Raw genomic sequence first — 27,685 nt, 5'->3', positions numbered from 1 at the left:
TGGCAATCCTACAATTGGAAGAGATGTAAAGACATCTTAAAGCCACCTCTACACACCGCCTTCATGACCTGCATAGTTTGGTCACAATACTCTATCCCTACAGTTTTGGAATACTACTGATATTGTTATAGCATCACAGCAATAAGGTGGGGGCAAGAAAACAGTCTTTCTCCACCTTCAGCTAAACTAAGTCATCCAAGCCAAATTATTCAATCTCTTCCTTAGAAGGGAAAGGTGATTTATGGCCAGATTGCCATCCATTGATACACACTAGGTAAACAGATCAGCCATGCATATTTTTCCTTTGTGACTCCTTCTACAACCAGGAAACACCTGGTCCTTAGGTCACATACATACAGACTGTGGTCACTGCTGCTTATCACATGGATATGGTGTCTTAGTTAGAAGGCTGAAACAATGCTGATTTGATTAATTGCCACTTGATGTACATAGATAAAGGTTTAAAGGCCTTTCCAAGATTTCTCAGTAGTTTGTGAATGGTCCATTTCTTTCAGGTGATAGGAAAAGAAAAGGAAAATCAAACTTTTCTTTCAAGTGCTTGCTTTAATACTGGAACTAATGTGTTTAACTGAGTTTAGAGGGACAATGTCTCTTGGATTAGAAACTGAGGAAGTCTGCTACTCCACATCACTCCCTCCTGTTCACCTATTCTTGGGAGTCTGGCACTTTGGCTGCATCAGATTTGTATAATCCTTGTACTACATTCACTTTGGTGATTCCTCTTCCCCTAAACACCAGGTTAGGCTCAGGCATCGTCTAACCATTATCTGTGGGATCAGCATACCTTTGCAGTGGTAAATACTAAGTTGTAATTTATACATTGCAAAGGCAAGCTTGATATGACACAAACTGACAAAATCCAGGAAATTAAAAACCAGAGCTGATTCCCTATTTGCAACTCATGCTGCTGGGCAAAGATGGGTGTTATAATTTTGAAGTTGAGGAGAAGACAGTCTCAGCACAGTGTAAGGCCATCTGCTGAACTGGCCTTAAGTATTTCCAAATTGATCTTTATCCCACTTTTCTGTCTGAATCCCTTTCTTTGGGAACAATCTGTGTGTGCCATGAATTCATTTTTACTTTTGAGTTCAAAAGCTTCCCACAGTCATTATTTTTGTATGTTAATTATTCTGTGCATGCAGTGATTCTGCAGGAGCTGTTTACTCATAGTATCCTCATTTTTTGATTTTTCCATGGTTTCTAGACATATCAGTGCAATTTATAATTATGAAAACTGACATTATGTTACCATAAGTAAGGTTACAGCATGAGGAAACTCTGAAATATGCCCTCTTCCCTACAGTGTCTTACATCAGACAGGGATCTGCGTGTAACTTCCTCTAACTGAGATCTAATATTGGCTGTGCTCTAAGTCATATTGTCCTTTTAGGGTGCTACTTAGTTCTGTTGTTTTAAAGGCACTAGTTACCCAGTCAGTTGAAGATTCCTCTGGCATCAGAACTGTCTGGGGAAAGAGGCTGGAGCATTGTACTGCACCAGTGTTCTCTGACTGGATTAACAACTATCTCACTATTGCCAGTGAGCTAAAACAGTCCTCTGTTGGCCTCAAAGTGTTGAGATCAAGATGATGTAAACTTGCTTTTGTCTTACTACACATTAGATTTGTGTGTCAAGAGCAGCTCAGCCTGTAGCTGAAGATTATTCCTATAATACTGTTTACAAGCAATTACGATACTTAACAAAATTGAAATTACCTTAATCTTCTTAAATAGATGATGATCATGGAAATTCTGGGACACTATTATCCCTTGCTGACCAAATGAAATAACTATGGTAAATAATATATATTACCACATCATCATGATTTCTCCTTCACTTATATTTTTATTCTGGGCAAAGAGAGCAAGAATTATGGATCTATGAACCTGAAACTCTACCACTGGAGAGTGGGGAATGAGGCTTGAGTTACTTTGGTGCACATTTTCCATGGAGATGAGGAAACCCACAATAGAATTACTCAGTCTATTGCAGGGAACTCCTTTGCCAAGTGGCGTGTATTTTATTAGCACAGTTTCTGGAAAAAAGGCTCAACTGTACTTTTTTATTTGCACCTAAAAGCTATTTAGAACAATGAGTTAAATGGAAGAAAATCAGAACTTTCTTTTGACATTTTCAGTTCACTTCCATCTTGGGTTGTGTTTTTCCAGATTTTTTTTAACTGGAAGTGCCAGCCACATTAAATATGATCAGAACTGGACATAAATATATGCTTAAATTGATTAGTTTGTACCAGGACTCAATCCATCCCTTGGACATGCATTTCTCACTTACTTCAGCAAGAACTGCATGAGCTCATCCAAAACCAAAATATTGGCCTTGCCTTTGCTTACTTCCATTGCCAAAAAAAAACCCAGAAAAATTCTCTATACTCATCCTGTAAGCTCATTTGAGATCAGCACTGAGATGTTAACATGATGAAATGTGATGGATGAATAAAGTGAGCTTTTTCATCAGTTTTGTAATGCAGAAAGATTTAAGTAACAAGATACAGTTGAGGAAAAAATCTGACTATATAAACAGATGAAGAATTCAGTTCAATTCATTGAGAATTGTTTTGCAGATTCCATACAATCAGTTCAGGTCACACTTATATTTTTAAAAAAAAGATATGCTTGGGAATTTTATGGCCAGGAGATTTAAAAAAATGAGAGCCAAAATTCAGCTTCTATATAAGAGATCTACTTTTCAGAACTGCAGAACACCTCCCAGTGGCAAACACTCAGAACTTTTGAAAATCAGACCATTTGTTTAGATACCATTTTTCAAGAGTTTATCTGTAGGCAGGCTCTTTTGAAAATCCTGGTCTTAGTTTTTTCTCATGGAAATGGTCAGCTGCTGGCAATTTATCAAAAGTAGCAACAATAAAAACTTTTTTTTTTCCAGTGAATAGTTTTCATTCATTATCTGGCATTTGTATGTGGTTAGGAATGACAATTCCATTAAGTGAGGCAAGTCTTGGAATCCAGGGAGTTACAGATTGTAAATATATGGCCTGATCATTAGACAGAATTTCTAAGAGAAAATACTTGAGTCATCAGTGAACCAACCAGGAACTAATGGAGTCACTGGCCACGTCTACACGGAGGCCTGCTGCTGCACTGCTGCTGATGGTGTGATGCAAATGAAGGCTCCCAAATGCAAGCAGGTGCTCATTTGCATATTCTTTGAGCTAATTTGCATAGTTCCACAAAAGCGCCCAGCTGGCAGAGGCTACTGCTATACCAGAAAACAAACCATGTGGACATGGTTCTGTCAGTGAAAACCCCCTTTATCAGCAGCCCCTTATCCCTGATTTTTTCCAGGGATAAGGGGCTGCCGACGAAGGGAGTTTTTGCCAACAGAACTACATCTACATGGCTTGTTTTCTGCCAGCAGCAGCCTCTGCCAGCAGGGCGATCTCATGGGAATATGCAAATTATCCACAAGAATAGGCAAATGAGCATGCATTTGCATTTTAAGAGCCCTCATTTGCATGACGTGACAGCAGGGCTCTATGTAGATGTGGCCACTGTGAATAAAGGTAAGTATTTTTTGAGCCAAAGGATGTTTATCCATCTGTCCATCTTTTATTTTTAAAAATAACATTTGTTTATGATAGGGGACATGTCCTAGATAATAGAAATAGGCAAGTCTTATGTCCCAGACCACAAAGAGAATTGTTCAAGTTGCCTAGAACACCCATGTGAAAGCTGATCGAAGTCCTTGGGTCTCTGTGCGCATGCATGGTCTGTCTGCCCATGTTGTTTTCTTGGTTCTTAGCATTAAACTGGCATTCATGTAGTAGTAGTAGTTCATCCTGGTTTCCTGTTGTGTGTGCGAACAGCAAGATAACACTCCCCTGAGAGGCTGAATTCACTAGATGAGATGATATATCCGGTGACACCACAGTGCTTTTTTGGGCGTGCCACTTTCCCTACAGCACAGAAACATGCTCAGCTTGAAAAGTACAAGAGAGTGTCTGTAAAAATATTTCAGTAAGGTCATAGACTCACAGGACTGAAAGAGATATTGAGAAGTCTTCTAACCCAGTTCCTTGCACTCATGGAAGGATTAAGTGTTATCTATACCATCCCTGGCAAGTGTTTCTCTAACCTGCTCTTAAAAGTCTCCAGAGATGGAAATACCACAACTCCCTAAGCAATTTATTCCAGTGGTTAGACACCCTGACCAATGTCCACCTAAACCATACTTGTTGCAATTTAAGCTAATTGCTTCTTGTCCTATCCTCAAAGGTTAAGGAAAACATATTTTCTCCCACCCTCCTTGCAACAACCTTTTATGTGCTTGAAAACTGTTATGTCCCGTTACTGAAAAAGAATTTTCGCACCGTTCTTCAAAGGGAAGCAGCCGAGCTGGCTTTATATTCAAATTCGGCACATTAACAAATGGTTTAAACTGGGACGGGAACTTTCTGAGTCACTTTTGGGGCTCGTCTGCATACTTGGCTTAATCTAATTCTTGACCTCCCCCCCACTCCTCCACTCTCTGATTTGCTCACCTTGATTATCTTTTTCTGATTTGTCCTCCTTGCTTACTGTTTTTGGTTCTCTGTGCCTTAAATATTGAGTCTGTTCTGGTCTGGCTATGGTCTGAAGAAGTGGATCTGTCCCACGAAAGCTCACCCAATAAACTATTTTGCTAGTCTTTAAAGTGCTACTTGACTGCTTTTTGTTTTGATAGTGTATAGACTAGCACAGCTTCCTCTCTGTTACTGTTCAACATGTTATGTCCCATGTTTATCTTCCCTCACAGTCAGGGTTTCTAGACCTTTAATCATTTTTGTTACCTCTCTCTGTATTTTCTCCAATATGCCTATATCATTCCTGAAATGTGGCATGCATAACAGGACACCATAGTTCAGCTGAGGCCAAGTCAATGCAGCGTAGAGTGGAAGAATTACTTCTCGTGTCTTGCTTACATCGCTCCTGCTAAGACATCCTAGAATGATCTTTTTCTTTTCCCAGCTGCATTATTCTGTTCACTCAGATTTAGTTTATCTGCTATGACCCTCAGAGCCTTTTCTGCTGTATTCCTTCCCAGTCAGTCATTTCCCATTTTGTATCTGTACAACTGATTATTCCTTCCTAAGTGAAGTTCTTTGCATTTGTCCTTATAGAATTTCATTGTTTACCTCAGACCATATATTTTCAGGTTGTTCAGATCATTTTGAATTCTAGAGCTGTTCTCCAAAGCACTTGCAGCCCCTCCAGGCCTTGTATCATCTATAAACTTTATGAGAGTATTGTCTATGCCATTATCAAAATCACTGATGAAAAAAGGACCAGACCCAGAACTGATCCCAGTGGGACAGCACTTGACAAGCCCATCCAGCATGACAGTGAACCATTGCTAACTTCTCTCTGGGAACAATTTTGCAACCAATTATGCACCTCCCTGATAGTAGCTCCATCTAGGCTGCATTTCCCTAGTTTGTTTATGAAAAAGGTCGTGTGAGGCAGAATCATAAGCTATACTAAAGTCAAGATATACCACGGGTGCCACTCCCCATCCACAAGGCTTGTTACCCTGTCAAAGAGAGCTGTGAGGTTGATTTGACATGATTTGTTCTTGGCAAATGCATGCTGACTGTTGCTTATCACCTTGTTATCACACAACCTGGGTGTTGCTGTGCAAGTGCTCATTGAGACAGGTGCCAGTTTTCCATTAACAAATTATTTTGCACATAAAAGTCATTTCACTTTCCTAAATTTGTACGCTTGGTCATATGTTTGACAAATTTAGTTTTACTTCAAAAATATACATACTGAAAGCATCAGCCCTAAGTTCTGGGCACTTCTTCCAGTATTTAAAACATGATAACCAGCACTTATCACTGAATGGTTTTAATCTACTCCCAGTCATCCATACAGTAATAAGTTGCCCTGGCTGGTAACAGCATTACGCTGCAGCAACAAATAACCTTCCCCATCATTATCCAGTCCTTCTTCTAAAATCCTGAGCAATGACCTTGGCAGCATGTCCAGAAAGTTCACAAATCTAGGCAGCAACAGATGATGAGAACAATTGTGATGTCAAGTTTGGGTGCTGGGTGGAGAACACCCTACCAGCAGTTCTGTCTCACATATTGAGAGAGCGCCAGCCCCAGTGCCTGCTGATTGCAACTGCATTAGAGTAGCTTTAGGGTAGGTCTACACAGAAAAGTTATTTTGAAATAACAGCCGTTATTTCAAAATAACTATCCTAGCATCAAAACAACCCAACCACTATTTTGAAATAATTTCAAAATATTGGTTGGCTTGTTTTGAAAGTGGTAAACCTCATTCTACAAGGAATAGTGCCCATTCCAAAATAGGTGCAGTAAAGACAGGGAAGAGAGCCTATTTTGAAATAAGCCATAGTGCATCCAATGGCTCTATCTCAAGATAGGCTCTATGGGTGCATCTACACAAGGAACTAACTTCAAAGTTAGGCACTACTTCAAAGTAGCCTGCAGAGAGTCTACACATATTTTCCCTTACTTCAAAGTCTTTACTCCATTCCCAGGAATGGAGTAGTGCGCTACTTCCAAGATTAACTTCAAAGTAGGGTGTTTGTAGATGCTCAACTTTGAAGTTGCTTACTTTGAAGTTGTACTTTGAAGTAAGCAGCTTCGAAGTTATTTTTGTAGTGTAGTCTACACTAGCAAGTTCTTTTTCAAATATTTTTCTAAAGAAGGGGTCTCTTTCAAAAGAGCCCATGGTGCACCTTCACACAAAAAGCATTCTTTCAAAAGTAAATCAAAAGAAAGTGACACTTCTTTCAATACCACTCTTCCTTTCCCGTTTTAGAAAGCGAGACCCTTTTGAAAGCTTCTTTCAAAAGAAAAACATGTGTAGATGCTTCGCAGGGCCCTTCTTTCAAAAGAATAATCTTCATTTTCGATCCCTGGCCCATTTTTTCGAAAGAGCGAGGGCTATGTGGACACTCTCTTTTGAAAGAGCAGATCACTTTTGTGAGCCTCTTTTGTGTGTGAACACACTCTTTCAAAAGAAGTTATTTTGGACGACATCTTTCAAAAGATATCTGTAGTGTAGACATAACCTATGTGTAGATGCTGTATTTTGAAATAGTGAAGTGTTATTTCAAAATGCATTTTTGTGTGTAGCAGTGTTATTTTGAAATAAGCTATGAAGAGCTCTTCTGGAATAGCTTATTTCAAAATAAGGCAGCTGTTTAGACATACGCAGAGAAGCAGATGGTTTCTGTATGACAATTTGGACCCAAAATACTTCAGATTGTAAGAACACAACACCTTGAATTTCATTCAGAATTTCAGAGGTAGCTAGTACAGTCTCCAGATCACAAGTGTTTGATCCCCAAAAGCCACTTCTGTTTAATTAATATGCTACCGCATCCTGGGATAAGTTCAGCTGTAAATTATCTCAGGGTAGAGACTATTGTTGACCAGTGGCTGTGTCTTAAATCAAATGGGCCAACATGAAGGAAATCTACAGGCTACAAATACTGCCATAACTGCTTGGCTTTAACTTTTTCAGTCTTTTCCAAAATAGAAGATACAGTAGTAGCCTCTAGCTGGTGAGGTTCTCAGCATCCAAAATTGACGTCCCAGTAGTGAAGTCCCAGTCGTGAATGAGTAGTGCCCAAAATACTTCCAGAACTTGCAATACTTGCTGGAACTCAGAGTTTCCCCTCAAGACATTGCCCTCTACCAATGGGTGCAGCAGGCTTAAGTATGAATTATATACCATGTCAGAGAGAATATTTTAACCGTGGATTTAGAACCCATGTGGTATTTGCCTGTCATGTTGTCCTGTAGTTTGGTATTTTGCGTTCCTCTTTTCTACTAGTCTTTAATTTATTTGGGAACTAAAACAGACAGATGTAAGAGTTTGTTTTCATAAGCATTTTTGCAAAAATCAAAATAGTGGTTTGTTTCAAAACATATTCTGACCCACTTCTGTTTGCTTTCTGCAAGCACGCCTGTGTCTGTTTTTCTTTCACCTGAATGTATGGGTAGGATCTTTCATTCCTGAGAATAAAATATTTGCGCTACAATAGCTCATGTTAGATCCCATCTCGTCAGGGAGTGAAAGCCATGCCATGTGATTTAATTGACTAATCACTCAGCTTGACTATTGAATACTCATTGGAGTATTTGCTAAGAAATGTTTATGAACAATTCACATTTGCAGATATACTATAAAAGATATTACTAACACTCTATAAACTAACCTGGGAAAATCACAGTGGGATATGAAGAAGGAAAAAGGACCAAAGTCATAAAATAATTATTTATAAGGAATAGGTAGACCATATCTGGACGGATGATTGTATATCTCGAACCTGTGCTGTTAGCTGTGTTTAGGATAAATTAAGTAATAAAGGCTGATATGTGAAAGAAAGGCTTAGATATAAGTACATTACCAATCCTAAACACCTGGAATGTTCTCCAAGCCATTTTTAAAAAGCCAACAATAAATGTTGTGTGGCATTTGAAAATCGCATAAAAGAACTGAATTTTAGTATCAGCCTTTGTAGCCAGAAAACACACACATCTATATATCGGAGGGGTAGCTGTGTTAGTCTGGATCTGTAACAGCAATGAAGGGTCCTGTGGCACCTTATAGACTAACAGAAAAGTTTTGAGCATGAGCTTTCGTGAGCACAGACTCACTGATCTGATGAAGTGAGTCTGTGCTCACGAAAGCTCATGCTCAAAATTTTTCTGTTAGTCTATAAGGTGCCACAGGACCCTTCGTTGCTGTTACACATCTAAATAGAAAATCTTGTGTTGCTTTTTGGCAGTTTCTTCTCTTTGTATTTGGATTGGTAGCATTTCACTATTAGGCGCGCTTGCAAACAACTGCAGAGGTGAAGGAGCCCACTGGAACTGCAGTTCAAGGTTCCGAGTTATGGATTAAGCACGTACAGCTACTCAAGGCTGTGCTTCAGACCTCTGTCTATTCATATCCTTTGGAAAATGCTGTTGATAATTAGTGCTTTGTATGGCAGTGAGCTCACTTCCATTACACAAGATTAGTGCTGTATTAAGGAGCTGGCTAGTGTCTGTGACCAGATTGTCTGTCACTCGTAGAATGCTGGGAGCCAGGAAAGCAATGGGCAGGCTGCCACTTTAACAACTGTCCAGAGACCTTACGTTAGTTTTTCTTCCCTTCATGTTTGTAACACCGGGCTTCACTGCCAGTGTTAGGTAGCTACAGAAAACAAAAGTTTCATTCTGTTAAAAACAAAGTTCTCTCTTATTCTTTCCTTTATTGGTCAGTGTATCAGACTGTCTTAACCTAACTCTGTAACACCTCCCCTTCCAGAAAGAATAGCTGTATTGAACACAAAAGGACGTTAAAAATGCATAGAACCTTGTAGGGAGGTAGGCTGTCTGTGAGACTTAAATAAAACAAACAGACAAAAAAAAGGTACTGTGGTCAACTGGAAACAAAGAGGTTATTGTGCCAGAGATCCACTGGTTTCTGGAGGCCAGGGGTTTTAAATCTACTAAATATTTTGATTTTCAGATAGAGCAGTCATTACAGCCCTCTCTGTGATACTCATTTGACTTGTTTAAGCCAAGAGAACTATGTATTATTGGTATTATTATTTAAAGTATATTGTTCAATGGCAGTATGTTCTCAGCTCAGAATGTCTCAGGCTAGTAATGAGGCCTTTTAAACAAGTTTTTTTTTTTTTGGTCTGCCTTTTTTCCCCAAAGGTCTAGGCAATTACTTCTGAGTCTTATTACCTTTGGCTTTGGGCTGAAACTCATAGCAGCCTAAAGTCAGCAATAATGTTTGGAACAAATAGCAAAATGAGGTACTTTTTCTGTATGTGTCTCTGGTTAGTCACACATATGAAAAACACAACTGAAGAGACTGTAATATGTATACTTCCTTTAGTATAATTCCCAGAGCACATATGCTCTGCTTACAAGCCCCTCTCATACTCCTCAAAACAAAGATACCCCCTCCCTGACAAATTACTTTAATCAAGTTAAATTAGTCCTTCTGCAACATTCATACAGGAAAACCTAAACATCAATTAAATTCTATTCTGATTTTTAAAAATCTAACTAGAGAGCAAAGTTATGTTAAATCATGATGATGATTTGCATTGTAGACTTCATCCAGAGGTGTTAGAACAATTTCTCTAGGGTTGGGTGCTGAGGGCCTTTGAAACAAATTGTAAACCCTGTATATAACAAGACACCACTGCAAACCCAAGAGTGTTACAGCACCCTCAGAACCTCTCGTTCCAGCACCTATGACTTCATCCCAAAGATCCTAAAACATTTTGTATGTACAGCACCTCTGAGGGATGCAACTACTTCCTGGGCGGAGAGCAGCCAGGTAAACAACTAGCATATTGCTCAAGATGAGGACCATACACGTATCTAGATAGTCGCCGTTTATATTAGAGAAGCTTTGTACACTGATGAAGTTAAAGACAGTGGTTCCAATTTCTCTTATGTAGCCTTAGCTAGTAGACAAAGACATCAAGGAAACCTCTCCTAACAAAAATGCCAGTGTCTTATTCCTGTATGGAGTAGTCTGGAGTTCCTCTGAAAGCCTCCTTATGCATACAAATAAAGCAAACTACATTGTCCTCACTAAGCTAAGTACATGAAGCATGATGACAACTAATCAGTGAAGGCCTGATCCAAAGTGCAGTGAAATCAGTGAGAGTCTTTCCTTTGGCCTCAATGGACTTCTGGATCAAGCATGGAAAATACGAGTTAATATTTCAGCATCTTTAATTTTTTTTGTATTATTCCAACAAGTTGGTGTAAAAGACAGCAGCTGATCGTTAATATCTACACACGGTAGTGGGTAAGCAGCTCCACCTAGTGGAAGCTTCCTGTTCTGCTCAACACAAAGTTTCTCCTTTTCATGACTGCTCAAATAAAACAATTAAGCCAAGGCTTACTCTACAAAATACAAGGTTTACACTGTTTATTTACATCAGCTCATCAGTGATTCTAAATAGGAATTGGATTGTTATTATATGGCATTTTAATATTCTCTGAAAAAGATATATATTCTCTATTAGATGTAAATATTTATAGAGCACCCATGTAGCCATTCTATGATATTTCAGGAAGAACATGAACAGGCCCCAAATGACATAAGGCTCCAGTCCTGCAAGATGCTTCATGGGGAATCAGTGTTTGGCCTGCACAGATCCAGCTGTAATTCAGGGCCTAAATCTTTGGGGCAAAATCTCAGAACCCCTATTATCTTCAGAGGGGCTGCAATTCCTCTCTTAAAGTCTCTGATACTACAAAGATTTAAATACACACTTAACGCTGGCCCTAATTCAGCAACATGCTTCCTTATGTAAGCATGTGAGGTGCCCCAGGAATTTTCATGGGATTACTCATGTATTTAATGTTAGGCATGAGCTTAACTACTTAACTGAACAGGGGCCTTTAAGCACATGTATATGCCCAGTGGAATCAGTGGAACTACTCAGATGCTGAAAGCTAAGCACATGCAGAACTCTTTCCATGTTGCAGTGCAACAGTTCACGTGACATAAAAGTTAATTTAACGTCATGTCTTTCCTGGAGCAAATACCAGATTCATTGCGTGAACCTGTGGCTATATATGGAAATTATATTATAATCATTTTTGAATCTTTATAAATAAACCCTTGACCTTTTTCTTTGTGTCTATGGAATACGAATTTCTTTGCAGTTGTCCTCCAGGTCTCTCAGTTAACAGAGGCAGTGTTGTCCCGTAGTGTAGTCTGCCAGTAAAGTCTGAACTCATCCACTGACTCCTTGTAACCTGGAACAAGTCAATTGGCTCCTCCGTACACATCAGTCAGCCCAGCTGTAAAACTGGGTAATAGCAGGACAGGACCTCATTGAAAAGCAGATATAACATCTGAACTGAGCTAGGTAAATGAATTTCAAAAAAAAAAAAAAAGCCCACTAGTGTGGGTTTCTGTGTCAGCAGGACTTTCCTGATAAGAACTTTCCTGATAGGAACTTCTAAGGGCTTATCTGTCATTATTGGAAGAGCCTATTCCCAGTCTCAGGGAGGATTAGGGAAGAGAAGACAATTGCAAGTGGTCCCAGTATCCTGAAGGCTTCCAGTGCTCAGTTTAAACGAGTTCATTGATAAATGCCAGTCGGGAAATGTTGCTTAACCTTAATTTAAGATAAAAGAGCCCATGGAGAAATCATTCAGCTCACTCCTGATGTTCTTGTCTCCGCTTTGTGCTATACTGTATCAATTGCTCATTGTGCAACATTCAGAGAGGAGGGCCACGGGAATACAAATCACAATCTAATAACAAGTGCCAAAAAAATGCCAGGAGAAATCTGAACTGGAAAATCATGAAAAGTTGCAGAGAATGCTCCCTGGACCCAGGATAAAAACCAGCAACCCTGAAAGTGCAAAGATTAGAGGTGCTTCAAGTAAATAATTCCTTGGGTTTAGTTTTAGAAGAGATGATTGGCCTTTACATAAGAAAAAGGTCAAGTAATTAACTTTTGTTTGCATCGGAGATTTATTTTGTTGTGGTTCATTACACACAGCGTCTGTTGACTGTTTGAGATGTAAGATCCTAGCTATTGATCACAGCCACTTGATATGTATTTCTGTGATAAAGAATGACTTGTCAGTGGAGGACTATTACAATGCTTAGATGTTTTCCCCGACACAGATTCACCTTGAGAATATGCAAACAGCTAAAGAGCTCCATGGATTACTTATTAGTTTCTGAAGCACGGAGGGGGGCATTGTAAACTATTATGAGTAACTAACCTTTTATGAGGCAGAGTGTATTAGGATATTTGCAGAGATGTCTGCGTGATGGGAATACTGTGCTTGCTTGGCTTGTGTAGTGACACTTCTCAATCACAAAGGTTTGCTGTTAAATGGTTGTTTCCTTGGACTTAATTTAATTTAAAAGACAGTCTGTCACTCAGTTGGCAGAGTCAGGTTAAGTTGAATTCAAATGAATATCTGGTGAGAGGAGGGAGAGGAAATTAAGTTTATAGAAATCCATTCACCAGAGGGACATAATGATAAATGTGTTTCATGTATTTATATGGCCTCCATTACCAGAATATCTGTGTTCCTTCCAGTCTTCCAGTTTTACAGATAAGGAACCAAAAGACTAAGCATATCTAAGGGGGAGGGATAGCTCAGTGGTTTGAGCATTGGCTTACTAAACTCAGGGTTGTGAATTCAATCCTCATGGTGGCTGTTTAGGGATTGGGGCAAATAGATGTCAGGGATGGTGCTTGGTCCTGCCAAGAGGGTAGGGAACTGGACTAGATGACCTCTTGAGGTCCCTTCCTCTTCTAGGAGATGTGTGTGTCTCCATTATGATTAGACACCCATAGCTGCTCAGTGCCAGCTGACTCAGGCTTGGGTGCCTGGGGCTATTTAATTGCAGTGTGGATGTTTGGGTTCTAGGAATCTAAAAGAGGGAGGTTACCAGAATGCTTCTACATTGCAGTTATGTAGCCCAGCAACCTGAATCTACTGGCACAAGCCAGCCTGGGTTTTTAATTGCAGTTTGTTTAACTCAGTAGAGGGCAAAATAAGACCCGTGGGCCGGATCTGGCCCACCCAACATTTGGTTCTAGCCCACCACAATCCTCTGGGCTGCCACTCTTCTGCAGCCCAGGGGAACTGCTGGGCAGGTTCCACACACCTATCACAGCAGCCAGTTGCTGGGATGAGCATGTGTGTCCCTGTTCAGCACGTGCCCCTTGGGAGAGGGGGCTCCCCGCAGTGCCCACAGCACAATCCTCGCAGCCCCCATGGGCCAGAAACCAGTCTGCTGTGGAGTGCATGCCCACAGACATGCACACGCTGGCCTCAACTGGCTGCTTTGGATGGCGTGCAGGGGTGAGGCAGGCAGGGATGCCTGCCTGAGGTTCCTGCTGGGCTGCTGACTGGGAGCTGCCTAGTGTAAGCACCTCCTGGCCAGAGTCTGCAACTGGCGCCTCCTCCCACACCCCCCACCCTCTGCGCAAGCTCACAACCCAACCCTCCCCCCCACTCCCGCTCCAGGTCATGACTCTGTCCCAGATCTGCATCCCCTCCTTCATTCTTCCCCCAGTTCAGAATCCACTCCTGCACCCAAATTCCATCCCAGACCCTGCACCCCCTCCATTAATTTCACTTACCAAATTCTTGGAGTGGCAGCCCCTGTCCAAAATTAACATCCACCTCTCAGGTAAGTGACAGCCTGCAGCACAGCAGAGAACTGAACCTGCATCCCTCAGGCAGCTGGGGAGGAGCCCAAATTGTCAGGCCCACCTTCATCTCTCTGCAGAAGTCTCTCCGTTCTGTAGCAAATGAAGCTAGTGAAGGTTAAGCTGAGGTCTAATTCTATGAGATAACTGTGGCCCTCAGTTTCACCACTATAGTTATGAGCAGTGAAGTGTACTAAGGCCCTAGTTGTCTTCTCAGGTTGACAGTGATCACAGAGCAGTATTGTGTGATTCCTAGGGGACAGATTAAAGTTTAGAGATACTCCTGTGCCTAGGACCAGCTCCTGGAATTATGCGATGATGTCAGCATTTCAAATGTCATTGGAAACCAGTAAGGTTTGGTGTACTCTACAAAGTTTTGCCAGCATAGCAATGCAATACAAGAGAATGAAAAGAAGGTTCACTGTTATGCTAATAATCACACACACCACGGCTGCTCAATATAGACGAGCTTTAGTGATAGATCAGTGGTTAAAGCATTGGCCTTGGAACCCCACCGTTGTGAGCTTAATCCTTGAGGGGGCCTTTCAAGGGGCAAGTTAGATGGAAAGAAAAAAAAAAAGGCCATCACAGGATGGTGGTAGGTCCTGCTGTGAGTGCAGGGGCCTGGACTTGATGACCTCTCAAGGTCCCTTCTAGCTCTATGAGATAGGTATGTTGTTATTTCAACAAAAGGGAACGTCTCTTGGCTTAGCTTCATTCAGGGAGGAGGTGTAGCTATTCTGTCGGAAAAGTTTAGCCAGCATATGCTGGATCTCCATTAGGAGGCTCTGCTGATGTAACAATGCTGACAGAGTTCTAACAGCAAAGACTTTGTAGATTAGACAAGCCCTAAATCTTGTGTTATTGCAGTTGTGATGGTGTGCTTGAAAATGTGACCTGAGTGTTAACAACACAGCAATGGCTGCCTAAGTCAGTGAGGAGATTGAAACAACAGCAGAGAGAGATGTGAACTACTCCATGTTGTACTGGAGTGCTTAATTCCAATGTGTAGTTGCCTTCCATCAACACCATTTTGCAGACCTAGTGTAAGGCCAGAGGAAAGATGTGTAGTGAGGCCAACCTTTGCCTGGCATTGAGCTCCCCTTGCAGCTGCACAAATGGCAAGGGATACATGTCCCTACATTCACTGCCTGGGTGTCCATTAGTGTTTTGATCTCGGGCCTCATTTCATGCTATATTTTAGAGTGATTTCTTCATGGTCTTGCTTCCATAGTGCTCATAAAGCCTTTCAGTCTTTCTGTTTAATGGTATAACTCCATCATATTTCTGTTGTAAATTTTAAAAAAGCCTATAGTAGCTTGAAATTTGAATGCATTCAGATTTTGAGAAACAAAGACTACGGATGTTGGGAAGATTTCAATTTAAATTTGATTGATTACTTCAGGCTGGCTTCAAAAGTAACAGGATAAGAGAAAGAGCCCTTTAATAATGGTTTCACTGATTGTGGAGACACTAACCATTTACATGATGATATAAGCTAGCTGCACAGTGACTGGAACAGGGCCAATACTCTTTGGATCCATCTGGGAGTTTGGTTGCTGAACTCTTTGGACATGCTCTTAAAAATCTGCACTATAAACAGAGCAAAGGAATGGAATTGAAATATTCTGTTTTTTGGGGCAATGTATTTTTGTAAAATACAGTAATTGAGTTGAAATGAGAGGATCTCAAATGATATAACCCATGAAAAGAAAGATGCTTTGCTTAGGATATTTGAACAGCGCTTCCCAACAGGGGAATTATTAATCAAGTATTTTGGATGCATTTTGCAAATATAAGGGATGCCTTTAAGCTTGTCAAGTGGGGTGACTAGAGACGTGGGATATCATTGAACATCAATGCTGTAGCCTTGTAATGGCCACACATGTGGTTTGATTCTTCTTTCCCACCAGCTGTATGCTTCCATAACTCCACTGATCCCACTAATGTTGTTTTTGATGTACACCATGATATGTCAGAGAAAAACATACACGAAAAAGAACAAGGGAACAAGAAAAAGTATGTTAATGCATTTGTAAAGCAACACATGCCATCCAGAATGTGAGACACTTTCCCCCCACAACCTTTATCACCCAGTCAGTGAAGTGTGGCTAAATAAGGTATTGAAAAACTGCGCAAAAGTGCAGGGTGCATGCTTAAGAAAGCAGTTCAGCCATTTGGAACTTCCTGTGCTACGCAGTTCTGGCATTAATACCAAGCCAAACCAGAGCTGCCCAGCCAAAGTAAATCTGTACAATAATGATATCAGACATGAGGCAATGGTGTGGCATGTCTCCGGATATCAGAGATCCTTGCACAGACCACAGCATCTAGACTGAATCTTGCACTGCAGCCTGCTGATGAAACAGACAAAAAAGTTTGAAGGTGTTTTGATGTAAAACTCCCACAAACTGCTGCACATGAGAGGAGCTCAATCCAAAAAGATACTGAGCTGTCTTGGCTCACAGCCCTGCAGAGTATCCTCTCAGTATCCACAAGCCTGTACAGGGATAGCTCAGTGGTTAGGGCATTGGCTTTGTAAACACAGAGTTATGAGCTCAATCACTGAGGGAACATTTCAAGGTTCTGGGGTGCAGGTTAGATTGAAAAACAAATGGGTCAGGTTTGGTGATGGATTGTGCTGTGAATACAGTCCCTGGAGGTCCTCTCAGATCTGTGAGATATGTATATCTCCCAGGAGTGCTGAAGGATCAGGCCAGCTTTAGAACTTATTCATACCCATGGGCTTCTCTTACTTGACTACACTTTGGCTCTGCCTTCTCCCAGGATCCTAACTATCTCTTTTTTTTTTTCCGCTAAGTCTCATATCTGAGCATGTTCAGAAGGACTGAGCAGGCACAGCAGAACATCCACTCTGGATTTTACTTTCCCAGTCCAGAATAACTTGATTAACTTCCATAGAGTTACCCTTTTACTGGCATTACTCAGGGCAGAATTTTAGACCTGTGCTTATGCATCCCGAATTACATTGGCACCACCCCATGTCCCAGTAAAGCATTCCCCATCCCAACACACCCCTTTGGCATTGTGGGATGCACGCATATCCTTTCTGCATTTGTGCACAGCGTGACGGAGAATGTCATGCAGTGCGCAGATCCTTGCTTTTGCAGGCCTGACTGCTACCGTACGTGGAGTATTTTCACTCCCACGTACCACCTCATGCAAAATGCTGAATTCTTCCTCTTAATAAGGAAGGATCTGTACATGTCTTGTGTTTGTGATTCTGACCATTGAACCACCAAGGTAAAATTAATTTAAGGTTGCCAACTGTGGGATTTCAGAAAGCTGAATACTCTCCCCTCTTCCCCACCTCTCCCCAAGGTCCCATTCCTTCTCTAAGCCACGCTTTCATTCCATCCCCTGCCCTCTCATGTCCCCACTCTCTCTGACTTGCTCATTTTTCCCAGGCTGGGTCAGAGGGTTGGCATGTGGAAAGGGTGAGAGTTCCAGCTGGGACTGCAGGCTGTGGGCTGGACTAGGGCTGAGGTGTGCAGGCAGAGGTCAGGCTCGGAGAGTGCATGGGTGTTTGGGTGCAGGTAGGTGTCTGAGATGGAGCAGGGGATTAGAGTGCAGTGAGGTGCGGGCTTGGGGAGGTGAGTCAGGCCTGGGTCATAAGGTTGTAGTATGGGGGTAGTTTCAGAGGGCAGACTCTGGCCAGACTGTGTTTATCTCAGCAAGCTTCCAGCCAGTGGTCCTGGGGAGCAGGCAGTGCTTCCCTGGCTGCTCCCTTCCTAGGGGTTTCAGGGAAATGCCACTTTTTCTTCATGCCCGGGCAGACCCAGGGCAGCAGAGAGTTTGCCTTAGCTCCACTGCACTGCCAATTGGTCAGCCATGCTGATCAGACCCACCAGGGTCCCTTTTCGACCAGTTGTTCCACTTGCAAACTGGATGCCTGGCAACCCTAAATTAACTTAGTCCTGCACCCCTGGGATGTTTTATGAGTTAGCACCTGTAATAAATTCAGTGCAGCTCAGTTTAGACTAGAACGTTACAATTCGGAAGTGCTTAGATAATTAAAGACTAAAAATGACATCTGGTAGGACAAGGTTAAGGATTAAACTGAGCTTTTTAATAGCTTGATTCAGCATAGGATAAATAGCAGTTGTGTGCGGTTCATTAGCTTTGTTTCATGTGGGCACTGAGTTGTGGTAACTTCATAAGTTTATTTTTTTAAAGCTATGCTTTTCTGAACCTTTATATGGACACGGTCCAGTTAAGAGGATGTGACTGCCGCATTTAAATGTGAGCACTAAGTCTTGCCATTGTGACAATACAAGGGACCAATTGGCTGGTTAGATTCTGGCATTTAAGCCTATTCTTTTAGATACTTATTTTTATCCTTCATACAATTCTTCCAGCAGCGACACAGCGGGAATACCCACGAAAATCATTATGTGCCATTTTCCAAACCTTTCTTCTGTTTTTTATGATGTATGTATTTTTAGGAAGAAATTATAATCGCGTCAGAGAAGCCCACAAAGGGTGGGGGTCTCCTTTCATGCAGGGAAGGATGTGTCTTTAGCTGTTTTATATGTTTAGAAACCTGATGAGACATACTGGAAGCAGATTATCCCACTTCTGCCTACCGAGCGGGCTCTTAACCTTTCTCTGACTCATCTGGTACTGGTTCACATCAGAGGCAGGATGCTGAACAAGCCAGACGTTGAGTCTGGACCTATATGACAGCTCCTATATTGTACCATTTCACGCATACCAAAAGAGAACCATCTCTTTCCCCCCAACACCACCACAAATGACATCACTGGTCTTAAGCCCGTCTCTGGCAATGAGATATGTGGGAACCAATTTTGTATAGGGAGCCTCATGAAAGTCTGTCAGGGATGGAACTCTGCAGGCTCAGGCCCATAGTTTTCTCATCTATTCATTAGGCTCAATGATAAGCTTACAATTAAACAAAAAAGACCAATGCATGCCTGGGTTCGGTTCGCTCCAATCTACTTCTAGTGGCTTTTCTTTATGTGGCTTTGTGTCCATACCACTTTTTACCTATGTTGTTTACATAGTAGAAATTTTCACATTTAATTTTCCTATGAATGTAGTATTAATAAAAATGGACTGGTCCCTATCCAGGTCCGATGCAGAAGGAGGAAGCTTTATTTTTTTCCATGAAAAAAGTCAATTCCCTCCCCCTTATATTACTTATACATCCATGTTCATTTAATTTGTGCCAAATTGCCTTGTTTGAGGGTCTGCAACCTGTGGCTCCAGAGCCAGGTGCAGCTCTTTAAGGACTTCTTTGTGGCTCCTGATGTCATAATTGCAAAGTAAATTTGATATTTTGGTGAACATTAATAGCAATTAATTAATTAATAGCAAATGATATGTGATCTCGAAACATTGCATAACTGCCCTTTAATATGTGCAGCGCATTGTGGGACATGTGATGTGTTGTTCGTAAAATAGGAGTTACAAAAAGTATGGTGTGGTGTTATTTATTAAGAACTGTCTCGTATTCACATGCATTGTGACTCTTGAATTATTGAGTTTTCTACCAAATTCTTAAAAGTGACTCTTCTTGCTCTTTTGGGTGCCCACCCCTGCCCTGGTTTGACTGACTGAATTTGCCCTCTTTCTGAAGTAATATGTGACCGTCTCTAAAAAAGAGTGTAGCATGCCCTGACTCTGGAAATCATGACTTGTCTCCTCTTTTCTGCAGCAATATGAAAACTGGCGACCTAACCAGCCAGACAGCTTTTTTTCTTCTGGAGAAGACTGTGTGGTTATAATTTGGCACGAGAATGGCCAGTGGAATGATGTGCCATGCAATTATCACCTCACATATACCTGCAAAAAAGGAACAGGTAAGCAACCATCACCGTATGATAGTGCCTGAAAGAGGCAAGATTCCCTGACTACATACGTCTGAGTGACCCTATTTTATAAAGTAATAGGGACAAATTCTGGCTAGAGATTGGCATAATGGATCCTCTGATGGGTTTATGCTTATATGTGCCATGTTCTAGCTAAGAATAAATCACTTTTCCGCTATCTTTCTGTTATAGGAGTAGGGATTACCTTTACCTGTACAAAGGTGCCATGTGTAAAAGCTACTTCCAGGCAACTTCTCAACATGCATATTTGTAGATCTCCCCACAGCTGGCCTTACCATATTGGGATGGGCCTATAAAACAGTTTTTCACACATCCATAAACAATGTGAATTCTTGAGCACCAGGATCACACCATTATACATAGAACATGTCTCAGGATTTTGAAAAGAGTCCATGAGTTTGGGCAACTTGGATTTTTTTTTTAACAGTTATGATATGGCAGGGGTCAGTCAGGATGGGGAGGGTGGGGCAGAGCCAAGGTGACATCCCCTGAACAGCAATTAGCATCAATTTGTAATACTTGTTTTTCTGATCTGTGCTGTGGAATCATGTTTTCAGCAGCAGTTCTGAGGCTAGCTTCTGGCAGGTAAACAAGGTTCAGGAGGAGACAGACTCCATTGTTTAATGAACTCAGAAATCTCCATGAATCTTACAGTAGTTCATGCTGGGGACAGTACAGCCCTTCATTGTTGTACAGACCCAAGTCAGGCAAAACCTGCATTGATTCCAATGAGATGTTTACTTTCACAACGGCTGAATGACTTCTGGAATTGTCCTCATATGAATAAGGTCAGAGGACATAGTTCTGCTTTTCTGTAGTTTCTTCAGACCTCTTGGGCCATGTCTACACTAGCAAGTTCTTTCAAACTGTCCAGTGGAGCGTCTACACACAAAAAGTGTTCTTTTGAAATTAAATTGAAAGAACGCAGCACTCCTTTCGAAATTGTTCTTCCACTCCCGTTTCAGGAAGAGCTCCTTCTTTTGAAAGAAAATGTGTGTAAACACTCCGTGGACCCTTTTTTCCAAAAGAGCAGTCCTTATGGTGCCAGATTTTCGATCCCTGGCCCATTCTTTCGAAAGAGCAAGGGCTGTGTGGATGCTGTCTTTTAAAAGAACAGATCACTCTTTCAGTCTGCTTTTTTTGTGTGTGGATGCAGTCTTTCAAAAGAAGATTTTTCTGAAGAGATCTTCTGGAAGGGCTTCTTTCAAAAATACCTGTAGCGTAGACATAACCTTGGAGTCAGTGATTTCTGTTTGGTGCTTTCTAGTGTTCAAATGTGTTTATTGTCTGCCTTCATTGTACACAGTTCAGCCATGTCTTCTCTTTTGTTCGTCACAAAAAGTATTGTTGTATTCTGTAAAACATTATAGTATATCCAGCCGTCCCCAAGTTTAGAAGAAGATCGCTCAATCTCGTCAAATGATCAGAAATCTAATCTCCCATATTGCTTACAGGCTGAGGTTTTCCTAGCCACCTAAAGGATGTGAGCATCCAATACTGAATCGAGTTTTATGCAAACTGAGCCTCCATATGCCTAAGGCAGCTTTGAAAATTTCAGAGATAATATTTAAGTGGGACCATTTCAGTACTACAGTAACCTCTTATATATCCAGCTGCCCCAGGCCTGGGAGGTTACCAGATATTCAAATCTTGGCCATGTCTACACTAGCCAAAAGCTTCGAATGGCCATGCAAATGGCCATCTCGAAGTTTACTAATGAAGTGCTGAAATACATATTCAGCACTTCATTAGCATGCGGGCAGCCGCGGCACTTCGAAATTGATGCAGCTCACCGCTGCGCGGCTCGTCCCGACGGGGCTCCTTTTCAAAAGGACCCCGCCTACTTCAAAGTCCCCTTATTCCCATCTGCTCATAAGAATAAGGGGACTTCGAAGTAGGTGGGGTCCTTTTGAAAAGGAGCCCCACCGGGATAAGCTGTGCGGCCGCGAGCAGCATCAATTTTGAAGTGCTGCGGCCGCCCGCATGCTAATAAGGTGCTGAATATGTATTTCAGCGCTTCATTAGTAAACTTAAAAATGGCCATTTGCATGGCCGTTTCGAAGTTTTTGGCTAGTGTAGACACGGCCATTCTGACTAATAGAAAGGTAAACCTAGTAATGTATAACATGAATGATAAACAAGATTAGATATTAAGAAACAAATAAAAGTATATTCAGAGTATGTAATTTACCAACAACAGTAGTATTGCACACAGTAAACTTTATTTTCTGTATTTATTTGTATTTACTTTCACTATACTGTACTTACAGAAAATGTAACTAAAATTTACTTATGATTAAAATGCTGGTTGTTTGAGAGTTCCAGATAACAGAATGCCAGATGTGAAAGTTAACTGTAATGCTATTTTACACACACTAACCTCCAGTATGCAAACATTCAGCTAGCATCAGACCATTTTTAAAAATACAGGACTTTCTTTTCCCAACACCGATATGGGGTTTGCATCATTGTGACTCTAGAATCTTCAGCCAGGCTGGCCATGTTTTATGCCAAAGTAAATGAAAGGCACAATGGTACTTTTGTTTCACCCTGTCATTTTTGAACATGGGAGCTTTGTTGTCTTGCCAGATTCTTCTTGTATTTCAAGACTGACCAACTTTAAACCATCTTCTTCTTGTTTTCTAGCCCAGCAAGGTTATATTTTGGGTAGATTCATTGTAGAGCTTCCAACAACTAAATTGTCCAAAAAACAAGTGGTTGGGCAGGGCCAAAAGGTGGAGTCACCCATCTAGTCACAAAGAGCCATTAGAGCAGGAGTCACTAACCCACTGATTGCGTTGGTCAATCCTAGAGCCTCAGTAAGTCAATTGCAATGGGGAGCTGAAGGCGTGGACAGCTTACATAGATAGACGTGCTGTTCCTGTCCCCACTAGGGGAGCACGGAGACACGTCTTCAGTCAACCACTTCTGAAATCAGCATGGAGCCGCAACAGGCAGGCAGCCTATCTGAGCCCTGCTGAACTGGTTGCTGGGAACTGCCTGTGATAGCTAATGCCTACACCTTGCACCCACTCCCATACCCCTGTCCTAGCTCTGATACTCCTCATAGAGCCCCAAAACTGTGCCCCAGCCTTGAGCCCCCTCTCAGAGCCAGCACCCTGCATCCCTTCCTGCACCCTAACATTCTGCTGCAGACTGGAATTCCCTCCTGCACCCAAATTCCCTCCCAGAGCTTGCATCCCTTCCTGCTCCCAAACCCCTTGGCCCCAGCCCAGAACCTACACTTCCTGATGCAGTCCATTGACAGTTAGTGAGGGTTGGGGAGAGTAAGTGATGGAGAGGGCAGGGTGAGTGGGCAGGGCCTCTGGGAAGGGGCAGGGCCTTGGGAAGGAGCAGGGTAAGATCCTGGGTTTCCCTGAAATTTAAAACGTGATCTTGGGTGTAGAAGGGTAATAGGAGTATACCCACTGATGGGCTGATGAAGAGAAACCCAATGAGAGCATTTGTTTGCCCTGCGAACTCTCTTTAGTCAACAGAATTATGGGTTGGACTGAGTGGACAGTCAATGCCTCCTATTTCTGAGCTTATTTGAGCCCCTGTTGAGTTCATTTTGTAACAGACTTTTGTATGTGTGTTTTCCAAAGCAGGGTTATTTTATCATGCTTTGTAAACCAAAACCATATTTGGGCTTATATAGGCTACCTGTGTAGTGCCTTTATTCCATTAGAATGGATGGGAATACGAAATCTTGCTGTTACTAGAATCTGTACACTCAGCTGATCTCCTGAAATTCTCAGACTTCAGAGACTGGTGCAGTCCACACCCAAAGCTTGGATGTCCGCCATTGCTGCTGATGTAACATCCTTAGATTTCCTGCATTTTATTGATACCATGGGTCTGTTGGAGTCCAATGTTTCACATATATTCGTATTCAAAAGGAGAGGTTCAGACTAAGTTTATGAATCAGCCGTTTTTCGAAAACATTTTTGTTATAGTATTAATGGTCTTTGAACATTGCAGCTTTCAAGAGAAAATCTCTGCAGAAATTGCCATTTTATTCCCATTTTCTGTGTCCCTCCAACCACACAGTAAATTAAAAACCAAAAAGAAATTACTCCAGTTTTGTTGGTAAATTCCATTATTATACCATTAAAATCTGAACAGTTGGTACACCATGTGACAACAGATCTGATCGTGCAGCTCTGATTCAGGTCAGACTCCTATGAAGTCAGCTGGTGCTGTCCTTGATTAAGGATTTTGGGTTAGACTTACCCTTTGGATTAACACCTATGAACTTGGTGCTTTTTGGTCTTCAGTTGCCTGTGGTCAGCCTCCTGTTGTGGAAAATGCAAAGACCTTTGGGAAGATGAAACCTCGTTATGAAATCAACTCCCTGATTAGATATCACTGTAAAGATGGTTTCATCCAGCGCCACATTCCAACTATCCGGTGTCAAGGGAATGGAAGATGGGATATGCCTAAAATCACCTGCATGAATCGTAAGTTGTTTTTGAAAAGGAACAGATTATGAGCTGTATAACCTGTAGGTCCAACATGTTCAAACTTTAAGCTTCATTTTCAGATAATGTATGAAGAGTTACTAAGTGACGCAGAGATGTTTGAATACATGTTCAGTCAATTGATATAGATTGTTCTGGCAACATTATTAATCTCAGGTGTTCAAAACGATGAACCAGGACTCAGCAAATCATAACTTTAAAGCTGAGTTGGGGAGTCTTTGATTTGTCTTCTGGTTTCTCAGCCTTTAGGATGTACCAGAATCACGTGTTCCAAGATTTTCTCCACAACCATCTGGACAGGGGAAGTATTTACAAAATAAAAGAGCAAAAACTGATATTCTCCCATGCCCACTTAACTTCAGGAATTGGGCCTTTATAATACATCAAATATTATTTAACTATGATAAATTCATAATAGCTGGCCAAGGGGGCAACCATTTCCAGCCAATCAGAAATGTTAGTTTTCCATATGCCACCAGTGCGGACCTTTTTATAACATATACCAGCCTACTGCACTATGTAAACAGCTCAATTTCAGCACCAATGAAAATGTAAATAAAATGATTTTATGATGTTTAATTGTGTGTTGTTTTTAAAATCTTATATATAAAATGAAGAGTCACACTGAATTTGGGAATATTTAGGGTCATTTGCCAACTTCGAAGGGGGCATGTGCCAAGTTGCTGACTTCGAAGCGCTGGCAAGCAGTGTAGCCGCGGGCAGTTTGAAGTGCGTTTTGGGAGTCAGGGCACTTCGAAGTTGCATGGGTACTTCAAAGTGCCCGTGGCTACATGGCTTGCTGCCGCTTCCAAGGTAGCAGCTTTGAAGTTCATGCGACAGAAATTGTGCTATTCTCCAATCGGGCTCGTTTGCATGCGCCCTTCGAAAGAGGGGGCTAGTGTAGATGAGCCCTGTCTGTAATATGCTTATAATGTCAGATTCTCATTTATTAACCCTTTATAAACCACTAATAAATGGAAAGTGACTCATTTTACAGCCATCTCTCGGACTGTTTATTGTTCAGTTCAAGGAATTCTTTTAATATTTTCCTGCTTTTTCCCTTTCCTCACAGCGTCCACTTTCCAAAGGACTTATTCTAAGAAATATTACTATAAACATCCTTCACCAGGAAAGGGAACTTTGTTAAATTCATCTAAACATTATCACCGCTGGATCAGGACGTGGCAAGATTCAAGGCGCTGAATGCTGAATGGCGAAGGGAGATTTTTCACCATTTCAGCCCACGCTCTAACTTACTGTGCCTTTTCTATCAGTTCTAGAACCTTTCTCAAATTGTTTTGAACTATGGACGCCAGCATTCACAACACATTTTGCAAAGATGTTGGTGTTTGTCAGCAAATTCAAAAATAAAAACACAAGGAACCATTTCCAGCCAATCAGAAATGTTAGTTTTCTATATGCGTCCAGTGGGGACCTTTTTATAACATATACCAGCCTACTGCAATATGTAAACAGCTCAATTTTAGCACCAATGAAAATGTAAATAAGATGATTTTATGATGTTTAATTGTGTGTTGTTTTTAAAATCCTGTATATAAAATGAAAAGTCACACTGAATTTGGGAATATTTAGGGTCATTTGGCCTCAGAGGTCTGTAATCATTGATTTCCTTGTTTGTATGTCATTCACCTAGATTGACGATGGTTTACATATAGTTGTATTGACTGAAAACTGCCAGATGGAGATAAACACATAAGTTAGATGCCATTTTTCTTTATGTTAAACTATGCCATTTCCCATCAGTGGTGCAGTTTTTGTCCATGTGATGTGAAACTTAGAAGTAGCACATAAGAAGTGGGAGCATGCCTGAACTAGAGACTGCAGTGTGAAACTTTTCGGCTGTCCAGTCCAGCTTCATCATTGGTGAGAAAGGACTGCATGGAGGATTTGCATATGGCAAAGGAGGCCTGTAAGAGTCAAAGCGCTAATACATTAACTCTCTCAATCAGAGTTACTTTCTTAAAATGACTTTCACAATACTAACCGTAGGTCTATGTTACAGGTCTCTGCATTTTATAATGGAGCTAGACCGAGGGTTGGGGTTTTTATTTTTTGTTGCTGTTGGTTTTCTAAATTTTTGTTTATTTGGGATTTTTAAGCAAACAAAAAAATCAAAAAGTAAATAATTTTGTATATATAACCATTTTTAATCTTTTTATAAAGTAATGAATGTTTGTGTATGAATGCTGGAGCTGTGAAGCGTACATAAATAAATGAAGTAAGCCATACCGATTTTAACTTATGGGATGTTATTTTACCCATTCGAAGAAAATTGAGAGAGCTTTAGTAGTTCATTGTTCACCCCAAAGCTCCCCTGATGCATTTGGAGCCATATTTCAGTTCAACAGCTCTTTTCCCTGTGAAAAAATTCCTTGCGAAGAGGAGCATATGGTTCTGATGAAATGGGAGACTTATAAAAGAATCAGCGTGTTGGCTATCTAAAAAGAAGTGCGCAAAAATATAGATCAGAGTGAATGCAGTGTGGGCATACAGGACTTCTTTGTTTTTGAATGTTTTCTTTTAGTGCAACCTATTCAGCTCCTCACTGGCCTGAACATGTACAGTAAGATAGTATTTAATATAAGCTCTCCACAATAAGGACCATGGTGATGGACATGTTTCAGCAACAAGCTTGAACACTGGGGAGCAGTGTAGAAATAATTGAAGGAAGGAGGAATACTCCATGATATGTCTTCTAAAATAATAACAAAGGTCTTTTATAATAGTGAGAAGGACAAAAGTTGTGGAGAGAGGAGCAAGCACAAGTTAAAAATGAAGATCCAGCTCGCATGCAGGAATCTGTCCTACTGAGCTGTCCATAAAGTAAACCTTATATGGCTGCTCAGCAAATACCGTAGCTACATGTGGAAATGGTGTCTTTAAAATATTCCACTGACTGCTAAACCAAGTGTAATGACCTTTGTGTGTTCTTGACTGCAGTACCCTGCTGCACTGACCTGTACATTTCCCCCCCCTACAGCGCACATAATACTTTTTCTCTATTTATATTATAACTTGTATAGTGTAAAATGTGAATGTCTGGGGGTTTTTTTGTGAATGAAAGTTAAAATCTTTGTA

The 27,685-nt window shown here is 41.2% G+C and overlaps 1 protein-coding gene across 1 annotated transcript in view; it reads left to right on the top strand.

Annotated features, from left to right (window-relative positions):
* The window catches only part of LOC142013664 (versican core protein-like), a 151,736-nt gene extending 124,811 nt beyond the window's left edge, over positions 1 to 26,925 (top strand). Inside the window, exons 13-15 of the mRNA XM_074995367.1 lie at positions 19,931 to 20,075; positions 24,383 to 24,565; positions 25,659 to 26,925. Coding sequence (XP_074851468.1) covers positions 19,931 to 20,075; positions 24,383 to 24,565; positions 25,659 to 25,789 — 459 coding nt within the window. The 3' untranslated portion in view covers positions 25,790 to 26,925. The remainder of the gene's footprint in view (positions 1 to 19,930; positions 20,076 to 24,382; positions 24,566 to 25,658) is intronic.
* Positions 26,926 to 27,685: the final 760 nt, after the last annotated feature.

The sequence above is a fragment of the Carettochelys insculpta genome, chromosome 5 (assembly GCF_033958435.1).
Source record: "Carettochelys insculpta isolate YL-2023 chromosome 5, ASM3395843v1, whole genome shotgun sequence".
Taxonomy (NCBI): domain Eukaryota; kingdom Metazoa; phylum Chordata; order Testudines; family Carettochelyidae; genus Carettochelys; species Carettochelys insculpta.
This window is presented reverse-complemented; position numbering and strand designations above follow the sequence as displayed.